Source organism: Oryx dammah, unplaced genomic scaffold (assembly GCF_014754425.2).
Source record: "Oryx dammah isolate SB20612 unplaced genomic scaffold, SCBI_Odam_1.1 HiC_scaffold_1, whole genome shotgun sequence".
Classification (NCBI taxonomy): domain Eukaryota; kingdom Metazoa; phylum Chordata; class Mammalia; order Artiodactyla; family Bovidae; genus Oryx; species Oryx dammah.
Window position 1 is genome coordinate 24,367,139 of NW_024070185.1, and position 14,011 is coordinate 24,381,149.

The 14,011-nt window shown below is 37.5% G+C and overlaps 1 protein-coding gene across 3 annotated transcripts in view; it reads right to left on the reverse strand.

The window, feature by feature from the left end:
• DENND4C (DENN domain containing 4C) overlaps positions 1-14,011 on the reverse strand; it is a 110,503-nt gene that overhangs the window by 20,801 nt on the left and 75,691 nt on the right. For all 3 annotated transcript variants that reach the window (XM_040238396.1, XM_040238395.1, XM_040238397.1), the window contains 4 exons: positions 8,564-9,717; positions 3,100-3,277; positions 2,161-2,270; positions 1,656-1,831 (listed from right to left, as the gene is read on the reverse strand). In XM_040238396.1, the coding sequence (XP_040094330.1) occupies positions 1,656-1,831; positions 2,161-2,270; positions 3,100-3,277; positions 8,564-9,717 (1,618 nt within the window). The remainder of the gene's footprint in view (positions 1-1,655; positions 1,832-2,160; positions 2,271-3,099; positions 3,278-8,563; positions 9,718-14,011) is intronic.

Consider the following 14,011-nt stretch of genomic DNA (forward strand, 5'->3'; position numbering starts at 1 on the left):
GGCATCTTCCCGACCCAGGGATCGAACCCGGGTCTCCTGCATTGGAGGCAGACGCTTTAACCTCTGAGCCACCAATGGGTGAGACTAAAATGACAACAGAAAGTATCGGTGGAACTAAAAGCTGGTTCTTAAAAAGATAAACACAACAGACAAATCGTTAGCTATACCAAGAGAACTCTGATAAATACAATCAGAAACAAAAAGAAAATAACAAAGGGCACCAGAGGAATACAAAGGATTACAAGAATATTTTAAAAACCAGCTATATACCAACAAACAGGACAACCTAGAAGAAATGTACAATTTCTTGGATTTGTACAACCTTCCAAGACCGAATCATGAAGAGAAGATTTGAACTGATTCAGTGTTAGTACAGTCTGAAGCAGTAATCAAAAAGCCTCTAAAAAACAAATGGCCAGGACCAGGCAGTGTCACAAATAAATTCTACCAAACATCTATAGATTTAATACCTATTGTTTTCAAACTATACTGAACAATTAAAGAGGAGGGAATACTTTCTAACTCATTTTACAAGGCCAACATCACCCAGATGCCGAAATCAGATAAAGACCACACAAAGTAAGAAAACCATAGGTTGGTATCTCTGATGTACAAAGATGCAAAAATCCTCAACCAAATACCAGCAAACCAAATGCAACAATACATTAAAAGGATCATATACCGTGATCAAGTGGGATTTATCCATGGGATGCAAGGGTGGTTCAACATCTGCAAATCAATCAATGTGATACATACATTAACAAAATGAAGGATAAAAAATATGATCATCTCAACAGGTGCAGAAAAAGCAGCTGACAAAACCAATCATCCATTTATAATAAAAACTCTCCACAAAGTGGATATAGAAGGAATATAGCTCAACAAAATAAAGGTTATATATGACAAGTCCCCAGCTAACATCATTATCAAAGGTGAAAAGCTGAAACATAACACAGAACTCCTAGCCACAGAAATTAGGCAAAAAAGAGGAAAAAAAGCCATCCAATTTAGAAAGGAATAAGTAAAACTCATTGTTTGCAGGTGACATGATTTTATATCTAGAAAACCCTAAAGAATCCACCAAAAAACTATTAGTAATAAATTAGTGAAGTTGCAGGGCATAAAACCAATAAAAACCTGTTGCATTTCTATATACTAATGAGCTAGCAGAAAGGGGAACTGAGAAAACAATCCCATTTACAATCACCATAAGAAGAAAAAAAAAAATGTAAGTACTTAGGTCAGCAGTTACCAAACTCTCAATTACTTAATGACTGATTATAGATCAGTTAATCTCTTTTCTAATGCCTAGAATTAGTCATTTCACATTACAGAGCACCACTATAAAGGGGCAACAAGTCCAGAGCACGTAATCAAGGTCATTAAGGCAGAAAAATTAATAACTAATGTTAGAATTTTAAATTTATAATAACTGATATATAACCTATAGAGTTTAGCTCCAAAAATTAACTATTAATAATAATCATTTGTTAAATAACATGGAAGAACAGCCTCCTACAATATTAGTATTTTCTCTCAAATACTGAAAATGAAGGAGGGCAAGGAAAGGAATATCTGGAGCACACCACGACTACTTCACTCTTCTGCCTTTTAGAGGGTACTTACCTCTCTAAGGGAGCTTTTACAATACTAACCTTGCAGAGCCTCTCAAGTCTTTAAATTCTATATTGAGAAGAGGCAAGAAGTTGCTTTTACAGAAGGGACAGGCTGTATTCAAATTTGAATCATCTGCCATCCATCCAGCCATAATTTCTTCATCATAAACTAAAGCTCCACAAACTCTGCACTGTGAACAACTTGACATCAAAACCTAAGAGCAGAAGAACACACATACTGAAAACCACTACAGTGAATAGTGGTCTTAACAGTCTTCATACTCTTAACAGTCCATCCTCTTGAGACAAACACAGAATTGTATTTATTCTGTGATCACATTTGAAATTAGTAACAGAACAATTACTGTACAGGTAAAACTACTAGCTTATTGCCTTGTTTACATAAGACACCAGGGAAATTCAACAAAATGACTTATTTTATTATTCTGTCCATAAAGGTATCATAGAATTCTGTTAAAATGCCACTCTGAAATAAAAATACATTTACTGCCACTTTATTATGGGCTGAATATAGAACTTTTACCTCCATTGCACAATTCTGATAGATGCTGGACATGCTGGTGTTTGGAGAAGAACCATGATCTGACTTTTCAAATTCCTGCCCTTTTATGCCTCTTGGAAATGGAAGTTCACCTAGAGAGAAACAAACATCATAACATACATTATGTATGAAAATGTCCTTATTCTTTGGAAATGCATTTTTAGGGGGAAATACCATGAAGTCTACAATTTATTTTCAAATGGTTTAGTATCAAAATGTACTTATGTACATTTAACAATAGTTAATTAAATCTAGGTGGAAAATATATGATTGTTCACTATATGATTCTTTCAATTTTTTAAAGTATTGGAAATTTTTCATAATAAAAAGTTGGAAAAAAAAGTTGAATAAAATTACAATTAAAAAAAATAACACAGAACTAGATTTCAGAAACATTGCAAAGAAATTCTCAAACTCTAGTAAATAACTGATTCGCCTGGAAAGCTGGTCAAAAATATATATTCTTAAAGTCCCATTCCACAGATTAAGTCTCAAAAGTTTTAGCCTAGGGCTTGGGTATTTGTATATACTTATAAACAAATACCCCAGGTGATTTTGAGATACACTAAAGTTTGAGAACTAATGATACAATCCACAAATATACATAAATAAAAATAAACTCAGTGGATTTCCCAGGCAAAAATGCTGGAGTGGGTTGCCATTTCCTTTTCCAAGGGATCTTCCCAACCCAGGAATTGAACCCACATCTCCGGCACTGCAGGCAGATTCTTTACCACTCAGCCACCAGGGAAGCCACAGTTTGATTCCACTCAGTACTTTAAGATCTTATAAAATAACAGTGGTTAATATGGTATGGCTATACACAAATCTATCCGATCATCTCGACAAATGGGGGTGTATGGTACAGGGATAAGAATTATGGGCATATAAATCAGAAGAGAGGACAATCCTCCCCCTTACCTGGTGAGTAATGCAGTTTTCCTACATCTCCACTGCTGCTACTACTGCCGAGGCTTGTGTTGCTCTGGGTAAGTTCACTGGGGACCAACCCTGAGATACTCGTATTAGGTGATATATTCTCTCCCAAAATATGGTCTTCAAGGCCAGCTGGGAAGCTGTAATCTCTATTTGTTTCCTCCTTTAATTGGAAAAAATAAAATCCCACATACATACATAAGATCTTCTCCAATGAGAATATATTCACTCTATCCTTTCAGAATTAAATTCATCTATAATTCTTAAATCATCACCATATGTTCTGAAACCTTGACCTCTTTCTATTATTTGGAATTTCTCTTCCATACTCTTAAGACATTCAAGCAATGACCTATGCCTTAAGATCATGCTGCGACCCTAGTATATATTAGGACTGTGGAGTTTATCCCAATATTCAAACTATAAAATGAAAGAACTCTAGGAGCTCGCTGTGTCCAATGTAATCAGAGATCCCAGTACAAACAGAGTAGGGGCTTGAGAGTCAAGAGAGCCAGACTGTGATCCTGGTTCCCCATTACATACTGTGATCCTACAGAAATGATCCTACAGATATGACAACTTCCTTTTTAATTATGTTATCTGAAAAATGTGGATAATATGAGTACATTAAAATCAGATAATTGTGAGAATTTTTGTTGGCAATATGATTATTCTGAAAACAACCATCATTATTAGAGTAAAACATGAACAAATTTCTGAACACTGTAACTGTTGATTACAGTAACTGTAATGCTTTAAGTGATTGCTGATGCTTTAAGATAGAAAACATTTCACTAAGCAGTTTCCTTTTTAATTTTTGCTTTAAAGAAGACGTATAGGCCTTCCTTATTATAAAACTACTTCTGGATATACATCCAGAAAAAAACAGAAACACTAATTCAAAAAGAGACAGGCACCCCAATGCTCATAGCAGTGCTATATAAAATAGCCAAGACATGGAAGCAACCCAAGTGCTTATCGACAGATGACAGGATCATGCAGATGTGATAAACACACACACACACACAATGGAATGTTACTCAGTCATTTAGAATAAATGAAAAATTGCCATCTGCAGCAACATGGATGGACTGCGTATTATGGCTAGTGCAATAAGTAAGAGAAAGAGCAACACTGTATGATATCATTCATATGTGGAATCTGTAAGTAACACAAATGAATGTATATACAAAACAGAAACAGACTCACAGAAATAGAAAACAAACTTGCGGTTACCAAAGAGTAAGGGGAGAGGGGCAAATCAGGGTTATGGATTTAACACATACAAACTACTTTACATAAAACAGATAAGCAACAAGAATTTACTGTCTAAGAAATAGTATGTGGTTTAAAAAAACTAAGGGAATTAACATGATACAGTATTAACAAAAGTACAGATTTTGTTCAAATTTCACAAAATTTTATGCTAGTGTCTATTATTTGTTTTCACACTTTATTCAAAATTCCATGTTGTATTTAGTTGCATGGAACAGCTTCAGCTACATGCAACAAAGTCTGGTAAACTCTCTTTTATTATTATGTTACAAATATTTTCTAATTTTCCTTGTTATAGTTTCTTTGATACACCCATCATTTAAAAGCGGACATTTCCAATTACATAGGTTTTTAAAGTATCTTTGAGATTTCTCATTTTGATACTAATATTCTCATTCAAATGCTTTTTTCTCTGCAATCACTCTGTATTTTTTCAGTCTTTTAACTTTAACGAGGATTTCATGGCTAAGCCAAAGATCTCTCTGGGTAAATGTCACATTGCACTTGAAAATATGTAGGGTATTTTCAAATACCTTTTGATATTGATTTCTAACATAATTCCATAATGGTAAAATAATAGCAAGGAGAGATAAGAAAGCCTTCCTCAGCAATCAACGCAAAGAAACAGAGGAAAACAACAGAATGGGAAAGACTAGAGATCTCTTCAACAAAATTAGAGATACCAAGGGAACATTTTATACAAAGATGGGCTCAATAAAGGACAGAAATGGTATGGACCTAACAGAAGCAGAAGATATTAAGAAGAGATGGCAAGAATACACAGAAGAACTGTACAAAAAAGATCTTCATGACCCAGATAATCATGATGGTATGATCACTCACACTCACCTAGAGCCAGACATCCTGGAATGTGAAGTCAAGTGAGCCTTAGGAAGCATCAGTATGAACAAAGCTAATGGAGGGGATGGAATTCCAGCTGAGCTCTTTCAAATCCTGAAAGATGATGCTGTGAAAGTGCTGCACTCAATATGTCAGCAAATTTGGGAAACTCAGCTGTGGCCACAGGACTGGAAAAGGTCAGTTTTCATTCCAATCCCAAAGAAAGGCAATGCCAAAGAATGTTCAAACTACCGCACAACTGCACTCATCTCACACGCTAGTAAAGTAATGCTCAAAACTCTCTAAGCCAAACTTCAGCAATATGTGAACCATGAACTTCCAGATGTACAAGTTGGTTTTAGAAAAGGCAGAAGAACCAGAGATCAAATTGCCAACCTCCACTGGATCATTGAAAAAGCAAGAGAGTTCCAGAAAAACATCTATTTCTGCTTTATTGACTATGCCAAAGCCTTTGACTGTGTGGATCACAATAAACTGTGGAAAATTCTGAGAGAGATGGGAATACCAGACCACTTGACCTGCCTCTTGAGAAATCTGTATGCAGGTCAGGAAGCAACAGTTAGAACTGGATGTGGAACAACAGACTGGTTCCAAATAGGAGAAGGAGTACATCAAGGCTATATATTGTCACCCTGCTTATTTAACTCATATGCAGAGTACATCATGAGAAACGCTGGGCTGGAAGAAGCACAAGATGGAATCAAGATTGCCGGGAGAAATATCAATAACCTCAGATATGCAGATGACACCACCCTTATGGCAGAAAGTGAAGAGGAACTAAAAAGCCTCTTGATGAAAGTGAAAGAGGAGAGTGAACAAGTTGGCTTAAAGCTCAACATTGAGAAAACTAAGATCATGGCATCCAGTCCCATCACTTCATGGGAAATAGATGGGGAAACAGTGGCTGACTTTACTTTTCTGGGCTCCAAAATCACTGCAGATGGTGACAGCAGCCATGAAATTAAAAGACGCTTACTCCTTGGAAGGTAAGTTATGACCAACCTAGACAGCATATTAAAAAGCAGAGACATTATTTTGCCAATAAAGGTCCGTCTAGTCAAGGCTATGGTTTTTCCAGTGGTCATGTATGGATGTGGGAGTTGGACTATAAAGAAAGCTGAGCGCTGAAGAACTGAGGCTTTTGAAGTGTGGTGTTGGAGAAGACTTGAGAGTCCCTTGGATTGCAAGGAGATCCAACGAGTCCATCCTAAAGGAGATCAGTCCTGGGTGTTCATTGGAAGGACTGATGTTGAAGATGAAACTCCAATACTTTGGCCACCTGATGTGAAGAGCTGACTCATTTGAAAAGACCCTGATGCTGGGAAAGACTGAAGGCAGGAGAAGAAGGGGACGACAGAGGATGAGATGTTTGGATGGCATCACCAACTCAATGGACATGGGTTTGGGTGGAGTCCAGGAATTGGTGATGGACAGGGAGGCTTGGCGTCCTGAAGTTCATGGGGTCACAAAGAGTAGAACACGACTAAGCAACTGAACTGAAAGAGGACAGATTCTGTATGCCTTCCATTACATTAGACCATGAAATGCTTGCACCTTGTTTTATGTCGCTGGATATGTTCCAGGGTCTCCTGGCTTACAGTCTATGGAAACCTGAACAGAATTTGTATCCTGTTGTGTGAAAACTGTAGAAATCGTAATTATCTTCCATTGGTTCATAGTGCTTTTCAGGTCTGCTCTTCCCTATTCATTCTATTAATTTTTGATTAAAGTTTGATACTGAAACTCCATATAAAAATCTTAATTTATCTACCTAAAAATAATTGTATTATACAGTGGAACTATATATAACTATATATAACTTTGTTTTATAATTTTCCAAGTCTCCTGTAAATGTGTTATGATACTGTAAAAAAAATGTAATAGTCTACAAAGTATGCAAAAATTAAAAAGAAAAACAACAAAAAGAATTTACTGTCTACAACAGGGAATTATACCCAATACCTGATAATAACCTATAATAGAATATAATGTGCACTATGCTGTACACCTAAAACTAATACAGTATTATAAAATCAACTAATACAGTGCTGTAAAATCAACTTAACTTCAATAAAAAGTTAGCAGCTTTACTTATGCAGTATGAAATCTATAAATTGAGTTGTAGAGTGACTTTTGTATCTTAAAGAACAGCAGTTAAAATTATTTAAAAAGTGAAGTGACATATGTAGAACAGACTGGTGGACACAGTAGGGGAAGGAGAGGGTGGGGCAAATTGAGAAAGTAGCACTGACACATATACACTCTCATGTGTAAAATGTAACTAGCAGGAAGCTGCTAAATGACACAGGGAGCCGGCCTGGAACTCTGTGACAACCCAGAGGTGTGGCGGGGAGCAGGGGGAGGCTCAAGATGGAAGGGAGATATTTATATAATGTATACATACATAAAATGTATATATAAATTATATAACTATAGATATATAACTTATATATAGTATATGTAACTATATATATATCCCCTCCATCTTGACCCTCGGCCCTCTCCCGTCCACACTTCTAGGTTGTCCTAAATCGCCAGGCTGGGCTCCCTGTGTCATCTAGCAGCTTCTTGCTAGCTATATATATACATACACACGTATATGTGAAGTGAAAGTCACTCAGTCGTGTCCAACTGTTTGCAACCCCATGGACTGTATGTAGTCCAGGGAAGTCTCCAGGCCAGAATACTGGAGTGGGTAGCCTTTCCCTTCTCCAGGGCATCTTCCCAACCCAGGGAGGAAACCCAGGTCTTCTGCACTGCAGGCAGTTGTTTACCAGCTGAGCCACAAGGGCAGCCCAAGAACACTGGAGTGGGTAGCCTATCCCTTCTCCAGTGGATCTTTCCGACCCAGGAATCGAACCAGGCTCTCCTGCATTGCAGGCACATTCTTTGCCAACTGAGCTATCAGGGGAGCCCAAATATATATCTAAAAAACACACTGACTCACAATGATGTACATCAGAGACCACCACCACATTATAAAGCAATTATCCTCCACTTAAAAAAAGTGAAGTGACATGCAAATACAACATGGCATTATTATTAGATCACACATTAATCATTAATTCTTTCAACTAAAGAGACAATGTGTTAGTTTAGACTGAGCTGTGGAATTATAAAGTAGTCCTGATATTCTATTTCTTCATTATTAAATTCCTTACATGTATACTTAAGTCATTTCAAAAAGTAGGATATGCATGTTTGAAGATATTAAAAAACAAAATTACCAGAAAAATCTAAATAATAATTCATACATTTGAAAAATACTCCAAACACTGCAGCATCAGGTAGGTGACACACATAAAGCACTCACCTCGTCATCTGAGTAGCTGTAGGCAGACGCCATAGCTACCCACATCTTACTGGCTACTGTTGCTGCTTGTTTCATGCCGGATTTTAGCACATCCATCTTGGGTCCTGAGAGGATATTGTCCAGCTTTAGCCCTGACAAAGAATTTACCACAGAACCCAACGAGCCGTGCGGTGAAGAACGGACCAGTGCTGATAAAGAAGCTGAACGCTCCTTAGGACTCCTGGAGGGAGTCTGTTGCTTGAGACGGCCCATCAGAGGTTTAGACCGGGGCACTGCAGGGGAGCCCATCTCACTCTCAGGGCTCTCCTGTGCTGGTGGACCATGATCTAAAGGTAGGCTTGATCTCCTCTCTAAAGAGTGAATAAATGCACCGGTAGCACCAGACTCTCTGCTTCCCTCTCCATGTAGTTCCATACTAGTGGACTTGCTACCTAAGGGACTCTTTAGATTCATATAGCTTTCGATTTCATCAGCCAGATTACGTGCAATAACTGGAGAAAACAGCTTCTCTTCTGAATCAGTTTTTTCTCCTATACATTCAGTGGCTAAAAGCGACAAAGGATCTAGTCCAGTTTCAACATCTTCCCTCTCAACAGCTTTAGCAACACCATACAAGCTATTTCTCTTATTTGCTAGATCTCTGGATCCTGCTTTAGAGTCTCTGGACTGATTACTATCATTTTGTAGACTATCACATGTATCCTTTGTCATAGTAGCTTTAGCTACATTTTCATCAACCCCAGGTTCCATCAACTCTTGGCTTTCCTCAAGCATCTCTAACACCGATGATCGGTGCTCTGAATCCCAAGTGCTTTCAGACACACGAGTCCTAGTGTCAGCGGGATGGCAGCTAATACTCCCAAAGCTGTGGGCTCTTGCGTTATGGAGTGGAGAAGTCTTAGGACTTGTCAGTGCTGTGAGAATCTTGGCGTCTGCTCCCATCATGATAGCCACTTCACTTGAATTCAAATCCAAACTGCTCTTCTTAAGTAACATTCCTGCTCGACTTTCAGAACTAAAACTACAGCTTCTCTCTGGAAAATGCTTTTGTCTTTTTTCTCCTCTGTCCCCATTCTTCTTGAGATTAGTAACTTCACCAAAGACGGCATCTTCAACTGGATCTTGACTAGAAAATAATACATTTGATGTACTACCTAAAAAGAGAAAGTACAATATTAAAAATACATCTATTTTCTGATGTAACTTTTATTAAAAAAAAGTTTTCTTCTGATTTTTGAAAGTGAGAACATAGAGTAAAAGATTCAGAAAGGTTAGATGGTATACAGAAAAAGTCCAAAAACACAGCTTGACCCTGTGTTTTAAGAACATTTTAATGTCTAATGTCTTTTATCCTCTATGCATATACATACACATTTTAAGAAAAGATCATGCAATATATACTGGATAAACCTGTATTGTTCACTGACAGATATCACACCTATTAATAAATATAATCTATAAACATGTTTTATATTTTAAGTTTTACATTCAACTTAAGAAATACACTGTGTTAAACAGCAGACCTAAAAAGAAACAGCAGAGCTGTATGCAGGTCAAGAATCAACAGTTCGAATCAGACATGGAACAAAGGAATGGTTCAAAGTTGGGAAAGGAGCACGTCAAGGCTGTATATTGTCACCCTGCTTATTTAACTTACATGCAGAGTACATCAGACGAAATGCAAGGATGGATGAATCACAAGCTGGAATCAAGACTGCCAGGAGAAATACCAACAACTTTAGGTATGCAGATGATACCACCTGAATGGCCGAAAGTGAAGAGGAACTAAAGAGCCTCTTAATGAGGATGAAAGAGGAGAGTGAAAAAGCTGGCTAAAACTCAACATTCAAAAAACAAAGATCATGGCATCTCGTCCCATCATTTCATGGCAAATAGATGGGGAAACAATGGAAATAGTCACAGACTTTATTTTCTTGGGCTCTAAAATCACTGCGGATGGTGACTGCAGCCACAAAATTTAAAAACGCCTGCTCTTTGGAAGAAAAGCTTTGACAAACCTAGAGAGCACATTAAAAAGCAGAGCATCACTTTGCCAACAAAGATCCATATAGTCAAAGCCATATAGTCAAAGCAAACTATTTCTAGTAGTCATGTACAGATATGAGAGTTGAACCATAAGGAAGGCTGAATGCCAAGGAATTGATGCTTTCTAATTGTGGTGCTGGAGAATTCTCTTGAGAATCCCTTGAAAAGCAAGGAGATCAAACCATCAATCCTAAAGAAATCAACTCTGAATATTCATTGGAAGGACTGAGGCTGAAGCTGAAGCTCCAATACTTTGGCTACCTGATGAGAAGAGCTGACTCACTGGAAAAGATCCTGATGCTGGGAGAGACTGAGGGCAGAAGAAGGGAGGGGTGATAAAGGGTGAGATGATTAGATGGCATCACCGACTCAATGGACTTGAGTCTGAGTAAATTCCAGGAGATAATGAAGGACAGGGAAGCCTAGCGCACCACAGTCCATGGGGTCACAGAGTTAGACACGATTTAGCAGCTAAACAGACAGAAAAAGAAATAATCTCTTCTATCCTAGATTTCATATACCTAATTAAACAAGTATTTACCAGAAATCTACTTTGCACAAAGCAAATTCATCGTCACAGATTACGTATTTGCTATAGCCAAAGCCTTACTTCTACAAAGTACTGAATAAAAGGATCTAGAATGGAGTGCTTAGAATCAGCAAATGATAAGAAGCCTAATAAAATCTGAATAGCCAAAATTTTTTCTGTTAAGTTTATTCCTTCAACAAGTTATCTGAATGCCTACTAGCACCCACTACATGAAGTACTAATACAATGGAGAATAAAACAGACATAATCCCAGCCTTCACAGAGATCAATCATGTTTCATTAAGTGTCTGTAGGAACCTCCCCCAGCTTCAGGAGATGCAGTCATTAACCCCTTGCTACCATGCAATTTTTCCCACTCCAAGACCAAAAACTATGTCTAGTTGCATCACTGTGTGCATGCTGAGTCGCTTCAGTCATGTGCGACCCTATGAACTGTAGCCCTGCCAGGCTCCTCTGTCCATGGGATTCCCTAGGCAGCATGCCCTCCTCCAGGGGATCTTCCCAATCCAGGGATCAAACCAGGGTCTCCTGCATTGCACCTGGATTCTTTACCACAGACTCACTGGGATTAGAACTTAAGTCTAAGCATTCATATTTAAGATTCTCATTGGTTTTTTAAAAACCTTAGAGTTTGGGACAAAAGTTGTTTTTGATAAAGTCTTCTTTTTTAATCTTTCAAATTGATTTAAAGATATTTTTAATATTCCAAATTGGTATCTAATAATCATAATCAATCAACTAAAGAGAACTAATAATAAGAATTTAGAAATATTTTTTAAAGCTTTTAGGGGAATTAAATTAGCCTGTTTTGTAACTCTGAAGTTTGTACCTGCTTCAAAAAATTTTACCAATATTTTAGAAAAGATCTTTGCAAATTTACTGGTTCTTATTTCTAGGAGTTTAATGGCACATTTTCAATTTTAAATTGACTTTGACTTAAAATATGTTAAAATATGTTTGACATATTTAAAATAAATTAAAATGTTTGACATACTGGCAAAAGCCTCATTCCATTTCCTCCTTTCTTAATAGAATAACTCTTTCTACATCAAAATGTAACATGGAAATAAGATCAAAAAAAGAGAAAAAAAAACACACCAGTCCCCAAACTATGTCCATTTCAATATTCTGAGAAGATTCTAAACATTTGATGACAAAAACTCTGCCCTCCTTTTTCTTTTTAATCTGCTATCAATACACTGGAAAAACAGGATTATGAATATATTTATCAATTACTTTTTCAAAAAAACATTTAGCTCTACCTCTTGAACAAAACCCCTCACCCCCTGCAAAATAACAGAAATTGGTATCACAATTAAAAAAAAAAAAAAAAAACTTTAGGAATGAGAAGTATTTCCAGGTTAAAAAGCTGACCAAATTTAACTTCTATGAAGTGACAAACAGATATACTTACAGATAAGACAACTGACTTTAGGGAAGTGAACTGTTGCTACTACAAAGTGCAAATAACACAGGCCAATCTCATTGTCTTTTAAAATCATACACTTAAATGTTTGCCTTAAGGGTATTTGGGAGGGCTACAACATAATTGAAAGTAGTATATTTATGGGAGTTACACGCAATAGAGTTACTCATTACAAATACTAATCCCCTGGAGAAGGGAGTGGCAACCAACTCCAATACTCTTACCTGGAGAATTCCAGGGACAGAGGAGCCTGGTGGGCTACAGTCCATGTGATTGCAAAGAGTCGGACACAACTAAGCAACTAACACTATGACTGTATGACTCAATCATAAATAAGAAGTCGCTCAGGGTACCTATAATAACTGGGCAAAAATCAAAGACCCGCTGCTGGTGGTATCTTTGTGTAGAATCTAAGTGATATGAATCTTTTTCTTCTGTTTCCTTTCAGGTATAGGAATTACCCTGCTCTGCACAAGCCCATTGGAATTTGACCACATAATCGCCTCTCTGTTCAGGATAAGTATGAGGCCTATCCCACAGTTCCTCTCTCATTATCAACCATAAGAAAGGAGGACAGAACTCAGAACAGGCACAATAAGAAAAGTATTCCAGGACTTCCCCGGTAGTCCAGGGTTAAGAAACCACCTGCCAAAGCAGGAGAGACAGGTTTGATCTCTGGTCTGAGAAGATCCCACATACTGCAGAGCAACCAAATTCATGCACCACTATTGAACCCGTGTCTGAAAGCCTATGAGTCCTAGAGAAGACTCTGCAACAAGAGAAGCTGCTACAAGAAGATGCCCACACATCACAAGTGGAGAGCAGCTTCGGCTCACCGCAACTAGGGAAAAGCTGCACACAGCAGTGAAGACCCAGTGCAGCCATAAATGAAGAAAAATTTTAAAAATTACAGAATACATGACTGCAGTCTTATTTTTTAAAAAAGGTTTTCCAAATAACATCTAAACACATTCAATACTCTTCCTTTTAAACATGAAGTATTTTTAAATAACTATTTTAATTTCCTTTACCCCATTTACGGGATTCAGCTTATTACTTTTGACTCTTGAGCATGTTCATTGCAATTAAGTTAGCAATTTATAATGTCACTAAAGACACACATGGACCTACAGAAGTATGTTTTAAACACTTAATAACAAAAGTGTTGGACTTCCCTGGTGGTCCAGTGGTTAAAAATCTGCCTTGCAATGCAAGAGACACCGGTTTGATTACCTGGTCCGGGAAGATTCCACATGCTGAGAGACAACTAAATCCATGTACTGCAACTATTGAGCCCACACTTTAGAGCCCAGGAAGTGCAACTACTGAGCCCATGTGCTGCAACTACTGAGGCCCGCTTCCTAGAGCTTGTTCTTAACAAGAGAAGCTACAACAATAAGAAGCCTGCATACAACTAGAGAGTAGT